The sequence below is a fragment of the Oratosquilla oratoria genome, chromosome 41 (assembly GCF_046742065.1).
Source record: "Oratosquilla oratoria isolate Oo_2021 chromosome 41, ASM4674206v1, whole genome shotgun sequence".
NCBI lineage: Eukaryota > Metazoa > Arthropoda > Malacostraca > Stomatopoda > Squillidae > Oratosquilla > Oratosquilla oratoria.
In genome coordinates this window covers 25,414,254-25,439,023 of record NC_134817.1, presented here as the reverse complement: position 1 = coordinate 25,439,023, position 24,770 = coordinate 25,414,254, and the positions used below count along the sequence as shown (strand labels likewise).

Genomic DNA, 24,770 nt, shown 5'->3' with positions numbered 1-24,770 from the left:
CTCCCACAAGTAATCACTGGCAATAACCTGCCTGCTGTGCAAGTTTAACTGGGCTTCACACACACTATAGCTAGAGAATTTTAGATTGTTTGTTGGGGGAAAAGTGGTATCTATTTAATGGACAGAGGTTTGACAGCAACTAATTTTACTCTCAGCCTCAGACTTCTGAATCAACTCTCACAAAGATGTCCATCCAAAGGTACCATGAGGTCATGAGGCAGTAGTTAGTTTTCCTTCAGCCTGGTTTCAAACACTCCAAGATCTTAGTCTCTCATCTGGAAAATGAGACAGAGGGCTGCAAGACCTCAAAACATGACATACAACAGGTAGGAAAAACTTCATCCCTGTTGATTTTAAGAGTGCAGATCATTGGCCTATGATTGGTTGGTCTCTGTTGTGCTGTGCTAGGAACTGTCCCCTTGATGCAGCTCTGGTAGGCAGACTCCATCAGTGATCATTTCTATCCCCAATAAATCTCCATATCTATGATTATAGATATGGATATTTATTGTTAGTTGTCTGAAGAAATGCCGTCTCCAAGAGGTCAAAACACAAGAGGAGCCAACCAATCCAACTGCTACAATCAACCAATGACACCAACCTGCAGGGAACAATAGTAATTTCCAATCAGATGACAGGACCAAGGAGGGAGTAGAACCAGAGATCAGGTACAGTCATAAGACAAAGTTGACTAACTGATTGAAGGTTCAGCCTACCAGATCATTATTATATAACAAATGTTTTCTTCCCCCTCCCCATAAGTATCCAGATCATTGCATTAACTTAAGACCCAATTAAAAAAATGAACAAGCAGTGCATTATTCTTTATCAAAGAATCTTCAAGAGACCGAAGCTTCCCTCCTCTTGTCTGTACAAAATTCACAACTTATTTCCATACAGCAGCATGGGATCCCCTCTACTTTCAACCAAGCCAGTTTCATTTATTATGAGTATGTCTATATCTTCTCCCTCATAAGGGAGGTAGCTAAGTCAAAGGCATGCACTCACTCCCATCCACTACCCTTGCTTTTTATCTTTGCTCCTTGTGAATGAAGTGTCATACCTGTCTTTTGCCCACTGTCTGGGTTGGAAGCAATGCAGCAAGATAGTACATCCACAGCAGGGCTGCTTCACTTACACCACAACCAGCCCCTCCCTGTCCCCTCATGTGGAGATGCAAGTTTCATATGGGGTATAATAAAAGGCATAGTTCAAATATAACATTTCTATAGAGCTATTTCCACCACCCAGGGAATAAGTTAACAGTAATATCAAACATGGTATAAAAACAATGAAAAACTTATACTATACATTTCAACAAGAACAATGTACATGACAGCACAAACATCAGTAATATAAATCTTTTCTTCCTATATCAAAACTCCCATGATTCCAGCCACTTTAATCCATGAACCGTGCTGTTTGAATCTGTCGAGGATCCTCCATGTATTCCATATGCAAGAGGAGAAAACAAGTAGAAGCTGGAATGCAAATACACTAGTTTTAAAAGTCGTTCAAAAATCTCTTTGTATCATTAACACAAACAATAATTGATTTAACTAGTACACCTTTATTGAAACACTATGGATATTGTGTAAGATTTTTACCTGTACAACAGTATAGCATATAAGATGGCTGAAGACCAGAGATAAGAGTTCTTCCCAACAACTTCTGGAAGGTAACTGGGGAGACGTTCTATGAAGTAATCCAGTAGTACACCTATGGAAGAAAAAGGGACATATTTCATGATTATTTCTCCATTTCACCAAGGTTGGGAGTAACGAGTAATTGGTGAGGAACAGTGTGGGTTTAGGAAAGGTAGGAGTTGCATGGATCAGATTTTTGTGATAAGACATGTGAAAAAGCTTTAGCAAAAGGTAAGGATGTTTTTTGGGCCTTTATGGACTTGGAAAAGGCTTGTGAAAAGGGAGACAAAGGCACTGTGGGAGGTTTTGAAGATATATGGGATTGGAGGAAAGCTGTTGAGAGCAGTCAAGAATTTTTACGAGAGTAACAGAGCATGTGTTACAATTGGAAATGGAGAGCTTGTGGTTTGAGGTAAGGTGGGACTGCAACAGGGATGCATCATGTCACCATGGCTATTCATTGTGGAGGGGATGGTGCAGTTGTGGATAGGGTGGTGTGGGAGGTAAAGTGGAGGGTAATGGGCAAGGGACTGGAGGTGGAAAAAATATATATAGATAAAAGTGGGAGGCAAGTCAGTTGTTGTTTGCTGACAATACTGCACTTGTGGCAAAGTCAGAGGGATTAAGGAAGCTAATGGTTAAGTATGCAATAGGAGAAAGTTGAAGGTAAATGTGGGTAAAAGTAAACTGATGAGATGTACAAGGGGAGAGAGTGGCACCGAATTGGAAGGAAGTCTTAAGGAGAAAAGCTGGAGAAAGTGAATAACTAGGTATTCGGGGTCGCATGTGGCAGGAAAGGGAAGTGTAGCAGTGGAAGTAAATTGTAGACTGAGAGAAACTAGTAAATGACTTGGGGATTAAAAAGGGTCATGAGAAATAGGCATTTGGGAATGGACGCAAAGAGGTTATATGAAGGGGTTATTGTACTGTTGGCACTGTATGGGGCAGAAACATGGAATTTAAGAAAGGCGTGGAGGAAAAGTTTAAACGTGTTAAAGACAAAATGTCTGAGAAGTATGGTAGGGGTTACAAGGTTGGATAGAGCGAGAAACAAGAGGTGAGGAGGAGAGCAGGGGTAGAGAAGATAGTAGACAGGGCTGATGAAAGAGTATTGGGATTGTTTGGACACATGAAAAGAATGAGTGAAGAAAGATTAGCAAAAGAGGTATGGATGGCAGAGGTGGAGGGAGTGAACTTGAGGAGCCAACAGAGGATGAGATGGATGGATGGGGTGAAAGGGGCAGTAAGCAAGAAAGGGTGAAGGCAGGAGATGGGCGTGTGGAGAATGGCTGTGTAGAGATTATACCGTGATGCAAGGAAGGAAGGGGACAGGGAAGTTGGGAGTGGTTATGTATATTTTGATGTAACCCAAAGGGATTTCTCCCAGTCTTCATTTCCTCTGTACGAGGGGATGGGGAGGGGGGTTGCCAATTAAGTGAAGCATCTTGCCGTGGATGTGCCATGTCTTGCTGCACTGCTTCTCACCCAGGGCAGCAGGTGGGACACAAGGATGACCATCCATGAGAAGCTAAGATGAGAGAAAGGAAAGGGTGTGGGATGGAAGTGGAATGGGTGGGAGTGGATACTTGCCTTTTGACTTGGCTACCTTGGTATATAGATAGACCAAGATTGTAAAGTAGTATAACAGGTGAAGGAGACGGAGAGTTGATCAATTTTACCTTACTATATTACCTTTTCTTTTTATCAGTTCTTATACCAACTTTTTTTCCAAGTTTCTTTTTCCAAATTGTTTTCCCGACAAATATTCATGCTTCCATGACTAAATGATTTAATATTAACTTCATCTCCCATCTGAATGTCATTTTAAAAACACAGTCTTGTGTTTTGTATGCAATCTAATGAAATCCAATTTTATGAATGATTTGTTTTATGAAGCACATGTGGGTTGTGCTGATTATATTAATGTCTGTTTGCATATGAGAATATCAAACGTACTCGAACATTACCTGAAAGCATTGATGCAAAGAGGAGGGCAGGGAAGTAATGGTGGAAATATAGGATACGTCCCATTGCATAAAATGGTATGTAGTGTAGTCCCCAAGCTACCAAAAGCCAACTGCACGCTTTAAGGACGACATCAGAGCGAGCTGAAAAATGACAAATGTATTCTTTAAATAAATATAAACCACACTAACAAACACACTAATCTCCACTCAAAAATGTTGATCACTTTTACCTTCTAACCCTCTTTACTGATGTACACTAAACCTCAACACATTAAAAAGAATCCATAACCAAATCAAGAATATATGTTTACAGACCTTGTGCATTGTCATCTTCTTGAACGCCTCGTTGATGACGGACAGAATCAATTAGGTACACAAAAAGGAAGGCTGCCATGATGACGAGATTTCCCCACCAGATAACAGGATTGCCCAGCAAGTATACCTGGTAACCTTGGATAGCTGAGAACCATTGACCCTACAAGAAAAAGATGAGATTATGCAAAAAATCAAATTCCAAGCCTCTGCCCCATACAGTGTCGTAGGCATAATCACCCATTCATATCATCTTCTAATTCATCCATTCCCAGATCCTTAATTCTCACGACACTAACATCCCTTGAATTCTTCGTACTCTTTCAGCACCTCCCATCTTCTCTCGTGTATATAAATTCCCAGGTATCTAAACTTTCATCATTAATTCAAAACAGAAATATGAAGAGCATCCAAACCTTGTAGTTGATTGGCCACTGCCAAGGCTGAGATGTAACTTCTCCTTCTTTGGGCTTGAGACCCGAATTTCCTTGCAACATGACAGTGTGAGCCTCGAAAAACTTCTCAAAGAAGTTTGGTGCATATATCTCAAAGCTCGTGTTAGGCACTATAAAAAGAAACTTCATTTAATAAGCTTGTATGAAATCCACAATACACTCAATTTATTTGCTATACATGTTTAACAAGTAACAAAAAAATTGTACTCACATTTTGGGAAGATGTTATCTTCAATATTCCAAATGTTGTTTAGATCATGAACATTTGGATTACATGTAACTTCCATTTGTTCAAAGCCCCTGAAAAAAGTAACAGTTTACAAGTAGGCAAAAGCATCTATTCAAACTACAACCAATACAGTACTATACCAATACAATCACATAAAAGGGACCTAAACCCATCACTATGGTGACATGCTCTAGAAATTTTATTTTGCCAAACACCAATGGATTTCATTACTTTATAGAATGTCAAATGTTATAAATAGCTGTTACTACAATGCCCCCACACTAACAGACAACATCTCTTCCCTAGGTGACTTGCAGGACTGCCTGGAGGCTGTTGCCAGTTTCCTGAAGGCCACTAGTCTTCTGCAAGAGACCAGGGGCAACGGATTGATCGATTGTTATTAAAAGAACAATATTGGGTGATGGGTTCCTGTCTCCCGGGATGACCCTTCATCTGGGAAAGAAATGGGCAACTGATTGGGCTAGGATGGGTGGGAGTGGGTACATGCCTTAGTTGGCTACCTCCTTTATGGGGGGGAGGGGAGCTTTTGGTATACAGAAAGATAAGACTACTGTGGAGCTGCAGGTTCTACTTCAGGGAATCTTGTGGGAACAGTGATGTACAAAGACGGTGTGGAAGATTGTTACTATATACATTACATTCTATCTACCTATATCTATATACCAAAAGGTTTCCTCCCCCTCCTGGGGCATAGCTAGCCAAGGCAGGGATCCACTGCCCAACCATCCCACATCCATCCGATGTAAACACAAGTTTCATCTATATTTCATACTCTTGAAAAAAATCTACTTACCATTTTGGTAGCTGTTTATTATGCGACATCAAAGCACATCCAACCAAGTAATGTACAAATCGTAGCTTATGCACCACTGTCTTGACAACTTCACCCTCCTCTCCTCCAATTATTTCCACACGCCAAACATCATTGACATCCCCAACACCATTCTGTAAAACAATTTCTTGGTCAACAAATGTTTTTATCAATTGTACAAGCAAGTCATTAAACAATTGGGTTCCATTCTGTAAAAACCAATCACTAGTCAAGAGATTGTGTAACAATATATGGGAGGAATAGGGTTGTCCCCAGACATTCAAAAATAACATTAACCCCTTCCATACGGTGCGCACACGTAGGCGTCATGGACTTAGATCTCGGTGGCAGCAGCCAATGCCAGCCGTACGACGTGTCGTAATAATACTCGCATCATAAAATATAGTCACCGCTTATATCGATCGTTCTCTCTTCACCCGTGAATTTTGATAACCATAGAAAATGCGATTACAAAAGAATTAGAAAGAATGTCATTATGGAGGGGCGACTACAATAAATATAATCAAGACGCCGATATGGCAGCCTCGCGAATACACTCGCTCCCCATGACGCCTACATGTGCGGCACCGTATGGAAGGGTTAAAAATATTAAAAGTTCTCATTTGAGTTTTTCAGGTGGTTGTAACTAGTTTACAGAGACACAGGACAGACAATGAGTTCAAATCTAAATATGATAATTAGAAATCAAGGATATAGATTAAGCTGGAACTGTACACATAGTTGAAGCTAGGTATGATAAAAAAAAATATATGAGAGAGAGAGAGAGAGAGAGAGAGAGAGAGAGAGAGAGAGCGAGAGAGAGAGAGAGCGAGAGAGAGAGAGCGAGAGAGAGAGAGAGAGAGAGAGAGAGAGAGAGAGAGAATAGATGGGACCCAACAAACATTGTGCCTTTCTTGTATACTACAATCAGGTAAACACACACACACACACACACTGAGATTGTAAAACTAGGCCATGAAGAGGAAAAAAAAAAAATCTAAGAAATAAATTATTTCAATGATGATGGATTTAGGAAGGACAAATAAATGAAATCTGAGAAAAATACCCAGCAAAGGTAAAATGGGTAATCATGTTTGCTTTAGTTATCCTTTGGAGGTAATCTGTAAACAAATTACTTATCATACTTGATTAAACTTACCTCACCATATCCAGTTACTTGAAATTGACGTTTTGTAACAGGAGCTTGTTCTCTATGAGAATGAAGATTGCGACCTGTTGGTACATGTTCAAACCTAATAAGGTCTCCATTTTTTATCAATTCCACAGGACTCTCCACATCATCCCAGTCTTCAGGTTCCTCGTTCCATTTCTTTATAAGCCTGGAAAAAATATGCAAATAAAATAAAAATATACATAAGCTAACAATTTTAATATGCAATACATTATCAAAACCTAACGACTAAACTGACCATCGATTATTGAAGTCCTTATGTGAATAAGTGGTAATTTGTTGTTGCCGAGCTCCGACTCCATCAGGATACAAATGAATGTGTGAATGAAGGTAACCCCCACCAGTCCTTGCATTTTTCAAAGTTACTTCTGCACCATATGCCAACTCTGAAACAAAGATGAAAGAATAACAATCTTTTAATTACTATATTCACTGTAAGTGCATGCAAACTTGTGAAATCCAGTTACAAGATAAAATCACTTACAAACCCCAAACATAAAAGCCTACTATTATCATCATTGCACGCACAACCTCACAAAATATCAACTACTCACCCAAGGGCATACTAGCATTGAAAAGAGAGTTGCCTTCAAGCTGGGACTGGAAAGCTGAACTATAAAATCCATCACCATTTCCGCTGAAAAACGAATGTCAATCAAGAAAAAGTTAAACTAAAGGAAAATAAATTTCACATTTAATCATAATTAATGAATACGATATATACAAAATCTACATTCTGAACTATGAACATTTACCTCTTTTTCAGAATTTCCAGGTGGATGTAAAAGTAGATACAGTACATCACCATTGGCAATACAATTAAACCAATTGCTCGGGCAATGAAGTGCTTCCCCACAAGTTTCTGGTCGTTAAAAAAATATACATACATAATAAACAAATGAAATCATACCATAAATTGTTTTACTTGTTTTCTTTTCAAATTTATAAAGATACTTGCTTGTGGTGGTCTTTCAAGATGGACATTGGAGCTGACTATTTTCAAAATATACTCTTTCGCCACCATCAGGAGACTGTCAGCTCTTCAGGGCTGACACTGTCTCCAGACTGGGCCCATAATCTCTCGTGATCAACTTCAACTGTAGCTCTATACCTTTTCACACATGGACAGCTAACAAGTGGCAATTGCTCCCTTCCTCCTAGTACTATCAGCCATCAAGTGAAATAATCACATGCAATACAGCACAGACATTAGTCCAAATATTCTTCCTAAAAATGACTAAGGAAAGACCCATGGATCAAAATCAGCCACTGTAAGGCTGCAAATTTTCATTAGTCTCTCTCTCTGTTTAACTTTTTTTCAAACTTGACAATGACAGACAGCAGCCTTTCAGTGTCCCCATAGACCTCTGGGAAGGATTTGAATTGATGCTTGTGTTGTATTAGTGTAGAACAGCTTTATGCGACTATCTCACAGTAGTACATACATATACCAAAGGCTTTTTCCCCCTTACAAGGGAGGTAGCAAAAAAAACAAAGGCATAAAATCCACTACCACCCATTCCATCCCCATATACTCCACTCCCATTCACCCTCTCATCTTGGCTACTCCTGAATGACAGGTTATCCCTGCATCTCGTCCCCCACCTTGGATCAGAAGCAGTGCCACAAGACACAGCACATCCACAGCAAGGCCGCTTCATTTAATTGGCAACCCACCCCCTCTGCGTCCCCTCATGCAAAAAAAAAAAAAAAAGAGAAGATGGGAGAAATCCCTTCAGGCAGAGTCAAAATGTTTTTCCACACATACTTCCCCCCTCTCCTACCTTTCATGCATCACAGCATCATCCATACACAACCATTCTTGATTCACCCCTATCTTCACAGTAGTGGGAGGTGGAAACTCACCTGCCATGAGCTCCCCTTATATGAAAAGGTGGAGGAAATACAGTTGAAATTAATAAAAATCCAGTTTGGGCCCTGTCTGAAGACTGTCGGACCTTCAGCTGGGGGTGTTGTGTCTTGAAAATGAAGAACTGGGAGACCATTCTTCCAGATGTCCATCTTCTTAGATGACCACAAGCAAGTATCAGTCCTTAATCCTTTCCATACCAACTAGAGAGAACTAAAACTATTCAATTATTTCATACTTACCAATGGATTCTTAGTGTCACCATATATCTCCCAAAGGTCAGCCACAGTGTGAAGTCCAACATAAAGGACAACAAAAACACCCACAAACTTGACAGACACTGATCCAGAGAGCATGATGCCAAGGAATACTAACCATCCCCACCAAGAGACACTGAATGGTCTGAAAAATAAAACATTAAAAATCAATACAAAAATCAAATATGCACAAATGTACATACAAATATACATCCATACACAAAGAGACTAATCTTGAATTCTGTGTTGATTCACATAGATTACACAACTATGCCTAACATTTCCTCTGCTACTGAAATTTCATTTACCACCAAAACCAGCTAAACTTTCTCACAACCTCCTCTCCTTCTACAACTACCTATTGACACAAATGAGCAGATATCTGCAGTTATCAAAATTTTGCTCCTCTACTTGGGTGACACATTTCTGCCATCATCTCACACAAGACTTTGTTCCTATTTTACTTGACTTTTTGTCAAGACCTTCCTTATCCCATTCAATTTCACTGAATATAATTTCCAGATAAAAGGCTGTACCTCCAAACTGTTTTGCTTTAAACTTCCTGTTCCTTCTCACTCTCTATTTTTGGAAAAATTTATGTGGCAAATCCCACATGAAAAAAAAGATGATTAACCCATTCAACTCCGATGACAAGATGTCTTGTCATTTGGTCAAATAAAACAAAAAATCATAATAAAACAACAAAATGTTTGATGATCAAACAGCACCAGAAAAATATGACGTCATCAGTCCTCCTCGAGGAGGACTGATGACGTCATATTTTTCTGGTGCTGTTTGATCATCAAACATTTTGTTGTTTTATTATGATTTTTTGTTTTATTTGACCAAATGACAAGACATCTTGTCATCGGAGTTGAATGGGTTAATCATCATCAATCAGGAGCATAGCCAGTGGGCACCTTACTTCCCTCATATTGTTCCCTATCTCCAGTTTCTGAGCAAGCTCCCATACAACCACCCTTCCTTCCTTCCTTCCCACTTTCCAAACAACTCCAGACTGGTTCAATCAACTTGCCTCAGACATGAATTGTGGGTGTTCCCTACGTCTCTCCCATCAAGGGTCATCTCTTGAGAAGAAAACACTACAAGTGGGATCATCATGCCCATATAACTAAAAATTAATGATCACAAATTATGCTGGTAACAGGTCTAGACTGAGTCTCATAGTACAGCCTCTGATTTGATACAATAATTCCAGCAACACCCAAAAGGCACTTAATACCTGTAAGTCTGCATTCATTAGATTTTCAATATGTAATACTTATGAAGAAATAAATCTAAAAACATATCGTACCTATGACTTTGGGCTTGAAATTTGACAAGACCAAATACAGATCCCATTATGAAGAAAAGCAGGATTGGGTCCAGCAAAATATACTGGGTCAGTGTTAACATTCCAATATCTGAAATGATAAATTACAAAATCAGAGAACTTCTCACATTGTAAGAAACAACTTAGAACTTTCCATTCCCTCCCATAACAAAACAAGTCCTGTGTTTAATATGCAGTTGTGATTATGCTGTAGACTAATGAAATGTCCTTATGACCTTCAGTAGGTTTTTAATAACCTCTACCAAACCCAACTTTTGAGTAACTTTAGTCTATACAAGGGAAGTAGCCAAGTCAAAAGACACACACCCACTCCCATCCACTACCCTTTCCTTCCTCTCATCTTAGCTCTTTATGGATGAATGGTCATTCCTCTCTCCTGGTCACTGCCCTGGGTCAATACATACCTATACCAATGGCTTTTTCCACCTTACAAGGGAGGTAGCCAAAATCAAAGGCATAAATCCACTCCCCATCCCCACATACTCCACTTCCATTCACCATTCCTCCCTCCCTCTTTTCTTAGCTCCTCCTGGATGACAGGTCATCCCTACATCTCACCCACTGTCCTGGGTCAGAAGCAATGTACCAAGACACAGCATATATATAGATATATATATATATATATATATATATATATATATATATATATATATATATATATATATATATATATATATATATATATATATATATACACACACACACACACACACACACACACACACACACACACACACACACACACACACACACACACACACACACACACACACACACACACACACACACACACACACAGAGTGGCCGCGAAAAGTTTGGGCGCAAAATTATAGGCGCCCCAACTTTCCCCTAAACTCAAAACATGCGAAAAATACAACTTTCCACCCAAACTTTTCGCTATTTTTCAATGCTAGCGTTTGTACCCGTATTTAGCCGAGACAATACACACTATTTGGCAACTCTGTTTAGGCGCACTCGATGTCACATGGAGTCACTTTCTAAACATCTCTCACGGAGAGTAGTCTTTTTTTTGCGGTGGTCTCTGTTTTTGTGCCTTGATATCTCCGTAATGGGAAGTGGTAAAGAGCTGGAAAGAGACACAGTTGTTACAATCATAACCCTCTATAAGGAGGGTTATAAGTGTAAATATATTGCTACTCGTGTGGGAATTGGAGTGCGTCAAGTGCAAAAGTGGACCAAGAAATTTCGAGACAAAGGAAGTGACATCATTCATACTCCAAAGCATCGCTCTGGTCGGCCAAGGAAGATATCAAATCGTACTTCTACGGTTCTAACTGCCTCCTAATAACCGTAGGAGGCAGTTAGAACCGTAGAAGTACGATTTGATATCTTCCTTGGCCGACCAGAGCGATGCTTTGGAGTACGAATGATGTCACTTCCTTCGTCTCGAAATTTCTTGGTCCACTTTTGCACTTGACGCACTCCAATGCCCACACGAGTAGCAATATCTTTACACTTATAACCCTCCTTATAGAGGGTTATGATTGTAACAACTGTGTCTCTTTCCAGCTCTTTACCACTTCCCATTACGGAGATATCAAGGCACAAAAACAGAGACCACCGCAAAAAAAAGACTACTCTCCGTGAGAGATGTTTAGAAAGTGACTCCATGTGACATCGAGTGCGCCTAAACAGAGTTGCCAAATAGTGTGTATTGTCTCGGCTAAATACGGGTACAAACGCTAGCATTGAAAAATAGCGAAAAGTTTGGGTGGAAAGTTGTATTTTTCGCATGTTTTGAGTTTAGGGGAAAGTTGGGGCGCCTATAATTTTGCGCCCAAACTTTTTGCGGCTACTGTATATATAGCAAGACTGCTTCATTTAATTGGTGACCCCAACCTCCATCCCCTCATGCAGAAAAAGAGAAGACAGGAAGAAATCCCTTTGGGTTGCATCAAAATATCATTCTCACAAACTCCCTCACCTCCCACACACTCCCTTCCATGCATCACATCATCATTCATACATAACCATTCTCCACTCATCCCTATCTTCTCTCTTCTCCCTTCCTTCCTCAACAAACATCCCCCTCTTTCCCAATGCATCTGGGTCAATAACTTTACAAATTAAATAGGATGGGGGGGAGATACTAGAAACCCACTTGACTATTTTTCCCCTACAAAGAGTCCCAGATGTTTATTAATAAATATTGTTTCAAGTTTCACTGACTGGAAACTCACATTCCCACAATGGTCAACAGTGTTCCTCAGGCTCTTTCATAGATCACTCTGGGAAGAAATGTTAGATTGCTGTCTCTGTTGCATTAATGTAGGTGTTTGTATTACCAGCTGGTATGAGAAAAATGAAGGGTGTAGTCACCAGATGTGGGATCTTTTATGAAAATGCAGGGGATGGTCAAAATTAATGAAGAGAGCTCTTAGGCCCAGTTAAGAGTGTCAGCCTTTTGGAGCTGCACCTCTAGGTGGATGCAAGGTTGTTGGGTATTAACAGGCTTCAAAAACAAGCAGAAAAAAAAAAAAAAAAAAAACTTTCAAACACCAATTTTGCAGGATCACCACAAGCAAATACTTACCATTGGTCCCTTGGTATAGCTAAACCCAAATGAATACCAGTTTTATAATATACCCTGAACAATCAGAAGAAATTTGTTCAATTAAACACCATAAAATCCACCTATCAGGAAGCTAGGACAGTGCCCCTTACAGAGGACTTTGTAACACATGCTTTAATGAACCATGCCCTTGGTCCAACTCACTTGTGGCTGGGTTCTAACTGCTGTCACCTTGACCTCTATTGCAAGTAGTGATGCTCACCCACTTGGCCAATGAACATCCTCTGTAAGAGGTACCATCCTAACTTCCTTATGGAGAGTTTCACAATGTTAAATGGAATCATCTGAAAAAACTTACCAAATAAAATTAATGATGATGCAATGGTGGCAGCAGGAAGTGATTTGGTCATCTCCCATACAATCACAAAAGCAAATGGAATCAGGGCAGCTCCCATGCCTGCACAACACTAGAAATTAAAGATAAAACTTTGCCTCAGACCTATAGTCTCCAGGTATATGAAAAACCACCAAGAAGTACACACACAATGATAAGAATTACATTTGGGAATAAAAATAAAACACGGTGAATATATAACATGCACAGTGGTCAAGAATCTTTACTTACCACCCTCATTCCCAAGTAACTGACACCCTCATAACTATCTCCTGGTTTGACAAATGGAAATAGTCCATCATAACCAGTCAAATATCCAAAGGCACCAATCAGCATCTATAATAGAAAAAAGTCAACCTTTCACTCTTTGAAAATGGTTCTATCCATCACTGGTTACTTTTTCACCCTTTCTTAGCAAAAGAAAGTCAACCATAGTCAACTATCTTTTCATTTAATTAACATACAAAATTGTTATTCTTAATCTAAAACTACTTCAGTCCTTATGTAAAAGTGCAAGAAAAATATTTGAATTTAGACTTTCCTTTTAGCATATGAAACCATTAAGGAATTTCCATATACGCTACTGCCATATTTTTTTTTATAATTATCAACAAACTGATCAATACAAACTTGACCCATTTTGTTCTATGTGCAAGCAGATGGTCCCAATGACTTAAATAAATCTTTCAGAATTCCAGTTTAATCTCTTTATTATGGTGATAATCTATACAAATTTTATTATGGCTAATGCAAGACCATCTTATTCTGCTGGGGAGCACTCTCTGGACTACATGGAATCCCACTTAATCCATGCCTACTCCTTGGCTATACAAAATTGTCTAGCATTAGTCACAAAATCTATAAAAAAAAACTACCATACTAAGAGGGTACACACAAACAACAGGATCTCAATACACTCAAGTCTCATACTCTTACCTTTCCAAGAGGAGGATGCACATCAAAGAAGAATGTTTGGTTTATATACCAGCTTCCAAACTTCCCAAAGTGAGTTTCATCCCAGCTGAAAGTGTAATTGGGATATTGTACTTTACTAATAAAAATAAATTCTAAGCACTTGTTTTGAAATGTAAAAAATGTACACTAATTTTTCTCTTATGAAAAGTAGCTATTCACTGCCTGTGGAGCAAACCTAGGACCCCACCACATTCCCATTTAACCTGCCACCATCGTTCCTTTAACATCTAAATTTTACTTTGGCCCACATTCACTCGTAACTTACACATATTTAGTAGCAGCACCCATCCCCAAGCTAAACGGATTACAAATATTTAAATGTCAACTGTAAAGAAAATTATTACTTACACAACATGCTCAGGTTCGCCAACTTTATAGAATCGTGTTCCAGCTGAGAGAAGGCAAATCAATCCAAATACAATCCACCAAACTGTTGGAGATTCACAATTCCTTTTAAAAAAAAAAAAAAAAAATTGCCTTTATGATACAATTACACAAAAAAAATAAACAAAAACATCACAAAACTGGGAATATGTAAATACAATCAAGGGGAAAAACCACCAAAAGCTCAAGTTTAAACCCACAACCTACCCATGAAGTTGTTTAAGCAATATCACCAAAAATGCATTACCAGTAATTATCAAGCACTTTTCCTTTCCAAAACAAGTTTCAAACACAAAACTCCAGGAAACAAGTAACAATATATATATATATATATATATATATATATATATATATATATATATATATATATATATATATATATATATATATATATATATATATATATATAAACTAAACAAAACACAGATGCCACCCTGTCCCTTTTCCCAACAAATACATGGAAGGGGCATAAAGAAATGTAAAAGCTCACTCTGAGAGCCAGGATAAGATCTCAAAAACTTGTCTAACATCTTGTCCCAAACACAACAGAATCCTTGACCAATACTTTCAACCACTAATGTTAAATGAAATTACAGCTAACTGGAAAAGAGCCTATATAACACCTACCATACATCAAAATCAATCAACCACCTGAAAACAAAGGATCCTACAGACCAATCTCACTACTATCCACTATATCAAAGCCGATGGAAAGGCTAGTAGAAAAAAAAAGCAAAAAGAAACAGCTAATCTACCCACCTCCCCAAACTAAAATTGATACAAGGACCATCACACCTTTCACAAACATAACCCAACAAGTGCTGGAGGGATTCAACATTAATCAACCAGAAAAAAGTTAGATAGCAATAAACTTTTGGAGCTGCATCACAAGTCATTTGATAAAGTTCCTAGACACATACTATCTCAAAAGAAATGTAGCACAGCACAGATTTTCCACAGCAGTGTTTAACAACTAGAGCAGTTGCCTATTGTTTGCTCTCCATGTGATGATGTGTCATGTGGTGGGAAAATGTGAAAGCTGACAGATCTAGGCTGAACAGTCATGTGGAGGTGAAGGTAATAATGAACTTAATATAAAAATTTAAATACTTTTGCCTGTATAATTCCGTTTTACAGGGGGGAAATGTGAGTAGTAGTTTCACAAGGATCAGTTTGAGTGTAGTTGGGAAGGTTTTGATTGAGAGTAGAAGAGCAGAGGGAGTAATTGATGAGGAGCAGTGTGGATTTAGGAAAGGTAGGGGTTGCATAGATTAGATTTGTGGTAAGACATGTGAGAAAGCTTTAGCAAAGGGTAAGGATGTTTCTTGGGCCTTTATGGATTTAGAAAAGGCTTATGACAGGGTAGACAGGATGGCACTGTGGGAGGTTTAGCAGATATATGGGATAGGAGGAACATGGTTAAGAGTAGTCAACAGTTTTTATGATAGTAGAGCCTGTGTTAAAATTAAAAAGGGAGACAGTGAGTGGTTTGAAGTAAAGGTGGGACTTTGCTAGGGATGTGTCATGTCACCATGGCTGTTCAACATGTACATAGATGGTGCAGGAGGTTAATGCAGGGGTAATGAGTAGGGGGATTGGAGATGGTTAAAGAGAATGGAGAAAAATAGGAGATAAGCCTGTTGTTGTTTGCCAAGTTTGAGAAGATGTGTGAAAGGAGGAAGTTGAAGGTAAATGTGGACAAAAGTAAGATGATGAGATGCACAAGGGGAAAGGATGGCAGCAAACTGGAAGCAAGTATTTACAGAGAGAGACTGGAGGAAATGAACAGCTTTAGAAACTTGGAAGCACATGTGGCAGGAAAGGGAGGAGCGGAAGTAGATTGTAGATTGAGAAAAACAAGTAAATGCCTTGGGGGGATTAAAAAGTGTAATGAAAAACAGACATTTGAGAATGGATGCTAAGAAGCGATTGTATGAAGAGGTGATTGTGCTGACAGCACTGTATGGGGCAGAAACATGGAACATAAGAGAAGAAGAGTTTAAATGTGTTCAAGATGAAATGTCCGAGTATGGCAAGGGGATACTAGGCTAGACAGTGAGAAAGAAGGAGGTAAGGGGGAGAGTGGAGGTGGAAAAAGAGTTGGGAGATACGGTTGATGAAAGTTTTTATGATGGTTTGGACACATGGAAAGAATAAGAGAAGAAAGATAAGTAAAAGAAATGTGGAAGGCAGAGGTGGATGGAATGAACAGGAAGGGGTGACCAAGGATGAAATGGATGGATGGGGTGAAAGGTGTGTTGAGAAAGAGGGAGATGTCTATTAAGGAAGGAAGGGAGAAGTCATAAGATAGGAGTGCATGGAGAATGGCTGTATGTGGGTGATGCAGTGATGCATGGAAGGGAGTGGGTGGTTACGTGTGAATAATATTTTGACAGCCCAAAGAGATTTCTCCCCATCTTCTCTTTTTATGCATGAGGGGACAGAGAGGGAGGTGAGGTTGCCAATTAAATGAAGTGGCCTTGCTGTGGATGTGGTGTCTTGCTTCTGACCCAGGGCAATGGGCGGGATGCAGGGATGACCAATCATCCAGGTGCCAAGAAAAGAGGGAGGGAGGTAGGGAGGGGTGGTGAATGGTAGTGGAGTGGGTGAGGATGAAATGGGTGGAAGTGGAATTATCCCTTTTGACTTTGGCTACCTCCCTTGTAAGGAGAGGAGAAAAAAAAAAAATTAATGCATGTACCAACTAGGACCAACAGGTTAGGTTAGATTAGATTAGGGTAAGTTTGGTTTCACTGGATAAGGTAGGTTTGGTTATTACCTTTTCAGATGAAAGTCTGTAATTCTGCCATTTTTCCATTGTGTGAAACAAGTTCAAAATTCTATCTATATATATACCAAAGGCTTTCCCCCCCTTATAAAGCGGCCCATACATGATCAATTATATATTGCGCAATTTCATTGTCAATACTCTGAATTGACAATTAAATTGACCGTGTATGGACGATATATCGCCCATACACGGTCAATATAATTGTCAATTCAGAGCTCCAAAATAAAAAATAAAAAGTAACATAGTATATAATAGTAAATATGCACTTCTCTCAGATTCCAAGCAATGACTCATCAACCCCAAGAGTCCAAGGCAATTGCTTTGGCAGCAGATACATGGCTCCTGTTAATACAATGCAATTCAAGTCTAGATATCTTATTCACATCTATTATCAAATTATCAAGCCACCATAGATTTAAAACAACTATCATATTCCCACTTCAGGAACCCCTCTAACAAATACATCTTGTTTCTTTAGGTTTCCACGGTTCAAACTGCTTCAATGCAATTATTAATCTAACTTCCATTCTTGACAGCACTATGCATCATCCCTGAAATCAATACTTTAAATTTTGCCCAACAAATTGTCAAGTTACGGAAGTTTAAAAATAACTTCTATCTCGAGCAACCAATTCAGGCTTCCAATTTCTAACATGCAACCCCTTAATATGTAACTCCCACAGTATCTGGCATGCCATCCTGGTCCTCCTACAAACTCTATGAAGACCTGAACTGTTGTCTGTATTGCATGAACAAGGGCATGTTTACTTGTCATAAGATGGCAAGAGAGGAAGTCACCTGTTGTTAGCTCTCCACATGTCATATGGTGGGAAAATATGACAGCTAATAGAAGCTAGTCATGTGGAGGTGGAAGTAATAATGAACTTTGGAAAATGATGGTACTTTGATGAAAATCTTCTCCAAACTCTACTCTAGAATACCACTATGCAAAATATCAGTATTTTGTCAGTGCTCATTACTGCTTCTATCCTTACAGACAATATCATGTGACTGTATAGGAGAAATTATAGGACAGTAGAAATGAGGAACAGAAGATAAGGTAAAATTTGAAAATCATGAGGACTTGGATATGCAACATGAATAGCTCCTAACCTTATATTCTATCCTAACATAACCTAATGTAGTCATTCCATAGAAAAACTTGTGTATATGAAATGCAAAATCAAAGGTGAAAAATTTATTTGTGTGATATTGGAATAATTATAATACCAAAGATAAGAGTAGCCAGCATTCCTATTTATGTGACGCTGTTCATCAATGCTCCCCACTGGGAGATCCAACCTTGGGAGAAACATTTGGTTATTTTAGGTAAAGGTTAAAAATGCTTGGTGGTTTATTTGTCCTGTAAAAATAGTCATGTAGCTTTGTTTCCAAAAGGTCAACTTATTTCTGACATCAAGTTTTTCATAGATGATAGTAGCCTTTACTGTTCTATTTAGATTTTGTTTTAAGAATGGTTCATGATCATCATCATCATCATGATGTTTTAAGAATCAGAATGGTTGGTCTATCAACTGTCCCAATCAGTTTTGTCAATAGATCCCTGCATTATTCCAAAACTACCCAAAACTCCATTGCATGGGAATTTCGTGTGTAATGTTTACATTGTCCCGAGTTTTAAACCTCACATACTAGAGATAAAAATCGAAAATGTTCTACAGGTCCTCGCTATTGCTAGGATCCGTGCCCCTCCCCTTTCATTTCATTTGGCTGACATATGTTCAATGCACACCTGACGTAGAGCCAATTTTCATGTGCAGTTTACCAATTCTATTATCCATGGTCTTTCCAACATAAAATAACGAGCCCCTACATTATTAGTGGCGACAATGGTAGATCAAAATAATAGTGTTTGCATGGGCATAGCAGACCTTCACCTGTTGCAGTAAAGTAAAAATTACCTCTTTCTTACCTGTATTTATTTATTACTTGCTCAACTTTGGATGTTTTTGAAGCTTTTGTGGCTTTGTTAGCCATATTTAATGGTGGATTTGGTAACTAAGTACCACTTTGAAAGTATATGAATAATAATTTCAACTACACTTTCACAAGCTCACGCCGATTTCTGAGCACCGTACTTGACGTGCACCGGGCCGCCGACTATTCCGGAACCGAGGATCCTTCTGTGAAAGTGTCAACAACTCAAATATCAAGTGTTGCCACTTGTGAATTCAACGCTTATAAAGAAAGGTCAAAGTACTTTAAAAAATCTGCTAAATACAATTTTATGGGTAGACAAAAACAAGTAGAATTAATCATGAAACATCAATGCAGAAATATTTTACACGACCTTAAAACTTCCTTATATCCTGAGATGTACAAGATGTTCTTAATATATCATAGTGTTGAGACATCTTACAAGGTTAATTTTATTTCACTTTCGATATTATTAAAAAATAGGAAGTAAAATCAAAACAGATTAATTTCTAGCATTCCCAAAGCATCTCGTTACACTTCCGTCATGCATTTTTTTTTTCTTTCATTCATCGCCCAGACCTAAGTTCCACTGATATAAGTCGACTTCCTTTCATTGTTTCCAGTGGCATCTTTTTATTTCCCTATGCTTATTTTCTTTTTTCTCCCCCTCATTCTACGGCCTTTTCACTGGTTTTCTATTTTCAAGTATACCCGTTCCCCATAACCTTTCTATATATTGCGGAGATTCATAGATTCTATACTATTCATTTTTGTTCTGCCCCATAAATTAATTAAATATAGATTAGTAATTTGCCAGCGAAAATTAGCGTTTCTTTATTCGGGGACAAAATCGCTCTGGAAACGTGGAATCATGGAAGGCAAGGACATCAGAAGGAAGTATAGCGGATGTTAGAAGTGACCACTGGCCAGCATTTTTTTCTGAATGAAGGTTATTGTCCAATCATAAGAGAATGCTACATGACTGTGGTCTGATGGGATATCACTAGAATACCTAAAAATCTTACTGAATAAAACTTAATACACCATCGGGAGGTCACTAGAGATTGCAATTCACCGCCTTTTTGAACAGGTAACTATAGTATGCGCGCGAACTTTTGAAACTTTTGAAACCTTTTGCCAGCCCTGGAGAACGCTCACTATCATTAGAAAATAGAATGTTGCTGGTTTCACTTCACAAATTCAATATGTAATCCAGGAAGTCATATTAACCTCTCGAGAAACACATGTATTATTCTTTTTTTTTCCAGAAAGCTGTGACCAGATATTTTTTATTTCTGGTGGGGAGGAGCACCCGCCCGGACCTTGAGAAAGCTTTTAAATAACACCCCACAATAAACTCTAGGTCTCAATTTTGTTTCACATTCTGATTCTAGAATAAAATAATTTTGTGTTGCCCATACCGTGGGCTGTTCAGTCTCTAATTTTATACTGACAACATAGGTTACTGTCGAGTCGAACAAGACTTCATGGAGGTGCTGCAGAACAGTCGACTTTGTAAGTGTATAGCGATAACTGTTAATTAAATATACGCAGCCACAGTGGTGTATGAGCCCAACTAGAGTTGGACGTTACCGCCGGACAGGTAGTGCATTAATTAGTAACGTAATAACGCAAGTGCCTAGCTCTGTTATTTTATGTTTTAGAATAGGGAATATTAATGTTGTAGTTTAGGTATTATTTTATTGAGAATACTTGTAAGAATTAATTATGTCTCCATTTAAATTTTTCATCAAAATCATTCTAAAAAGTTGAAACCGGTAACGCATTGACAGTAAATGCATTGACGATAATGCACTATAACCTGCCCGGCGGTAACGTGCCCAGCTCTGCCAACTACTGTACATTTTGAGGTTTGCATCGTGGGAGCATCGAACACACAGTGACCTACATTTTCAAAGAATTATAGAGGCCGATGGGAGACCTTTTGGTCCATAGCTGAGTCGGATGCGAAAAATAAAATAAAATAGATCAATAAATTAATATACAAATGAAATGAGTAAATAACGATAACTAAAAAACATATTAATAATAGGAAAAGTGATAGATTATAATATGTAGTAAATAATACAAACATTAGTAATAAAAATAAACAGATGAATAATGATAATTGATAATGAATAAAAGATCAAATAAAATGAAGGGCAGGCATTGCAGCATATTGCTTTCGTGTTTAAATGAATATTAAAACTTCGAACTGTATAACACTGGACTATCTCTGCAAGAAGTTTATTCCATTCATATACTATACAGTTGGCGAAGTTTTTTCCTACCCACTTCCAAATTAAATATACTTTCTAACAATCGTGTTTTACTAATCCCATCGTGCTGTTGGCTGACATTTCGAAGGCAAAATATTCAGTGTAAATATCCTGGTACCACTTAGTAAGAGAGACATTGCTTGGCAATAGATACCGCGGTGTATTTTTGAGGAGTGATTTTAGAAAAAATGAAGATGTAGCAGTTGTAAGTACTTTCACAGACGAGCACACTAAATTTAATTGAATACAGATTTAATAACCCCATCTTTGCATGATTGTGGTGATAAACATTTTCAGTCAGCGATGAAGCAGAAGAAAAGAAGCTTGTAATGCCATGGCGAGACCGGCTGGACGTGTGCTCACAAGCACGAATATGACTAGAAAGTTCAATCCACGCCGTAATTCACCGTATATTACATGCTGTGAAGATCAATTTACTTCCATACTAATGACAATTAAAACGTGCGAATGAATAGAATATATATTTTTTGTAAAAGTTATTATGTATTATCAGTGCTTGTGCAAAATCCTAACTCAATATAACCCTAACTTAATCTAACAATGCTTCACCAAATTCGATTCAGCCAGTAACGATCACAATAACTTTCCTTTGTAGTGTAAAACATCCCCCATTTATTTATTTAGTTATTTATCTATCTTTATTTATTCATGCGTTTATTTATTTATCTATTATTTGGTGGTTAGACGTCTGATCCACACCACGCCTTATCGACGGTCATCATCCCGACTCATCGAGGTCAGGAAGGTTAAACTCCCTTGGGGATAGTGGCTATCAGAGGTCACATGCTGTAGACCTCACCTCGGCTGGCCATACTCGGAAAATTCTGGGCCGGCCTGATCTCCTGACTACGTCTTCATTCACTCTACTGGATTCCTGGGTTAGATTACTAGGATTCCCAATCGAGTGTTCATTTTTGCCAGAAGCGTTGAGAGTTTACGTTGGTTAGGTTAGGTCGAGTATTTCAGTAAGGCGGATGGCTTTACGGGAAATCGAATGGTATTGAATCGCACAGAGCCCTCTCATGGGGGGGGGGGGTGGACATGCCCTGGGGCGGCAATTCTAGCCTGGTCTTGCCACCCACAAAGCTGACAAAATAATGATAATAATAAAAAAAATAAGAGGTAAAAGATGCCCTGAATATTTTACCGTAATCGACGATTTTAGCGTTAGAATCAACAAAATATGATTTCCCCCTGTATCCTTTCTGCAATAGGGACATACAAAGTTTTAAATATGTTTTATTATTTTGCAAACCAATAACTAAAATAGGCAGTAAGGGATGAAGGTGGGAAGTGGTGATGGGGGGGGGTTATCACTGAGAACTTTCGGCACTTAGGCATGTAGCTCTGTGATCGAGTTTCAATAAAATAGATACAGTTAACTCTTTTCCTCTGCGAATTTATTTCTAAGCGCACTCGCCTAAGCTTCCCCAAATCATTTTATAAAAGTGAAAGAAAAGGAAAAAACGAAAACGAGTGAAAGTGTTCACGCTAGAATGAAAACACGTTGGATGCTGCTTCACTACTTGGAAAGTTCTAACGGTTTAACCGCTTCCATAATTGTAGACACTTTTCCATTTCTTCTGAATTTCGTCAGGTAATTCTTTTTATCTCCATGGCACTTTCTTGACTGCACAAGTATTGATTCCCATGAAAGAAGCTGTAGTGAAAGTGGAGACGCAAAAAAAGGTACTTTTACTCTCAAAGTGCAACAGAGTACGAAAAGCAAATTGCCCGAGACGGAAGATCAACCGACTATTACAGTACTTGATTTTCGAGTTCTCATTTTGATTCCCGCAGTACATAGCGGCAATTGCTTTATTCTGGTTAATCTCAGGCGATTTTATGAAGTTGTGTAGTGCCTCTTCGGCAACGAGGGTGATACAGCCCGCATATAAAACTCATGCTAAAGAATCACTTTCTACTTTCCCCGACCATGACTCGCCGTCGGCAAGTGGTTGTTGTTGTTGTTGTTGTTGCCGAGCAGTCCCCTCTCCCTGAAGAACGCCACGGCTGGAACGCGGTTTTCCCACAAATCCTTTATAGAATGTATATTGTGTTGTTGCTGTACGTGGGAGTGTACAATGCAGTCTTCCATGATGTGTTGTATAGTATGGGATGAAGTGTCACATCCTGGACAGTTATCTGCGATGCGGTCATCCAGCCTCTCCTGGCCTGGATGGTGGCTGCACCGCAGCCTGGCCAGGTGGACTCTAATTGGGGAGAGAGTATTCAGAAGATGAATATCAGGGGAGTCTGGCATATAAGCAATGTTATCTTTCAATAAGTTCCTAGAGCAGAGAGTGATATGATTATGGATTATGGATATGCTTCTGGAGACTTGGTGTCTGGTGGTTGTGGAGGAAGAGGAGAGTATTTGTGTGTGGTATATGTTTTTGGGTGTTGTTTTGAGGTTTCTTGGTGTGTGTGTGTGGGTGTTCTGCTATGTAGTGTAGTGGGTTTGCTGTGTTTGTGGAGGCTGTGGCAAGTGTTTGTGTGTTTCTCATGTCAAGATGATCCTTGACTTTAAGGACTTTCGTTTTATGGTGCAAATGGTCAGTAGGTGTTGTATGTGTGCAGAATTCATTACTGAATGTATGCTTTGTATACTGTAGTCAATTTTTTGTTGTTGTCCAAATTGTGTTCCTGCAATTGACATAAGCACGTTAAGTCTTGGTGTACATTTAGTCCTTATGTTTGTGATGTATTGTTTGAACGACATGGATGTATCGTATGATATGCCAAGAAACTTTGGTGTATGCGTGTGTTTGGTATGAGTGTTATTGATGTAGAGGTGGTATGTATTTGTGTTCCGCTGTCCACTTGGTGAGAAGTGTGGCTGTAGATTCGGTTGGGGGTATTTTGAGCCTATTTGTAGTGTATTAGGTGTTGAGTGTGTCGAGGTATGGTTGTAGTATTTCTGCAGCTTTGCGTTACGGTGTGTGCATGTAATTGCTATGTCGTCTGCGTAAGAAGAGATTGTATTTCTGAGGCGTCAGGTGTGGGACTCTGGGTATATCGTGCATGTATAGATTAAGAGTGTAGGAGATAGAACTAAACTGTGGATTGGTGCCACCTGCGTAAGATCCGGTGGCAGAGCCGTGCTGTGGCTGACTGGGCCCAAACTCTAGGAGTTGGGGGGTGGGGGGCTTACAACGAAGATGCTACCACAACAGGACCTCAGCAGTGGTCAGTGGTGATGGCGGCTGCGATGGCGACGGTGGTGGCGATGAAACGAGGAGCGGTCCATGGGAACATCGTTTTTATTTAATATTTTATGTAGGATATTTGCAGGCTTGAATATGCATTTATGAATGTTGTGCACACATTGACAAATTCAG

General features: G+C 39.0%; 1 protein-coding gene across 1 annotated transcript; it reads right to left on the bottom strand.

Annotated features, from left to right (window-relative positions):
* Nucleotides 1–1,210: 1,210 nt before the first annotated feature.
* Nucleotides 1,211–19,343, bottom strand: tw (Protein O-mannosyl-transferase 2). The gene is made up of 18 exons (XM_076178259.1): nucleotides 19,125–19,343; nucleotides 14,365–14,466; nucleotides 13,978–14,062; nucleotides 13,273–13,377; nucleotides 13,006–13,114; nucleotides 10,076–10,184; nucleotides 8,746–8,905; nucleotides 7,389–7,495; nucleotides 7,188–7,270; nucleotides 6,872–7,019; nucleotides 6,601–6,781; nucleotides 5,424–5,575; nucleotides 4,592–4,680; nucleotides 4,342–4,490; nucleotides 3,929–4,088; nucleotides 3,614–3,754; nucleotides 1,608–1,719; nucleotides 1,211–1,481 (listed from the first exon to the last, which is right to left on the bottom strand). Exons 1-18 carry the CDS (start codon nucleotides 19,187–19,189, stop codon nucleotides 1,376–1,378), a joined length of 2,163 nt encoding a protein of 720 aa, XP_076034374.1. The 5' UTR covers nucleotides 19,190–19,343; the 3' UTR covers nucleotides 1,211–1,375.
* Nucleotides 19,344–24,770: the final 5,427 nt, after the last annotated feature.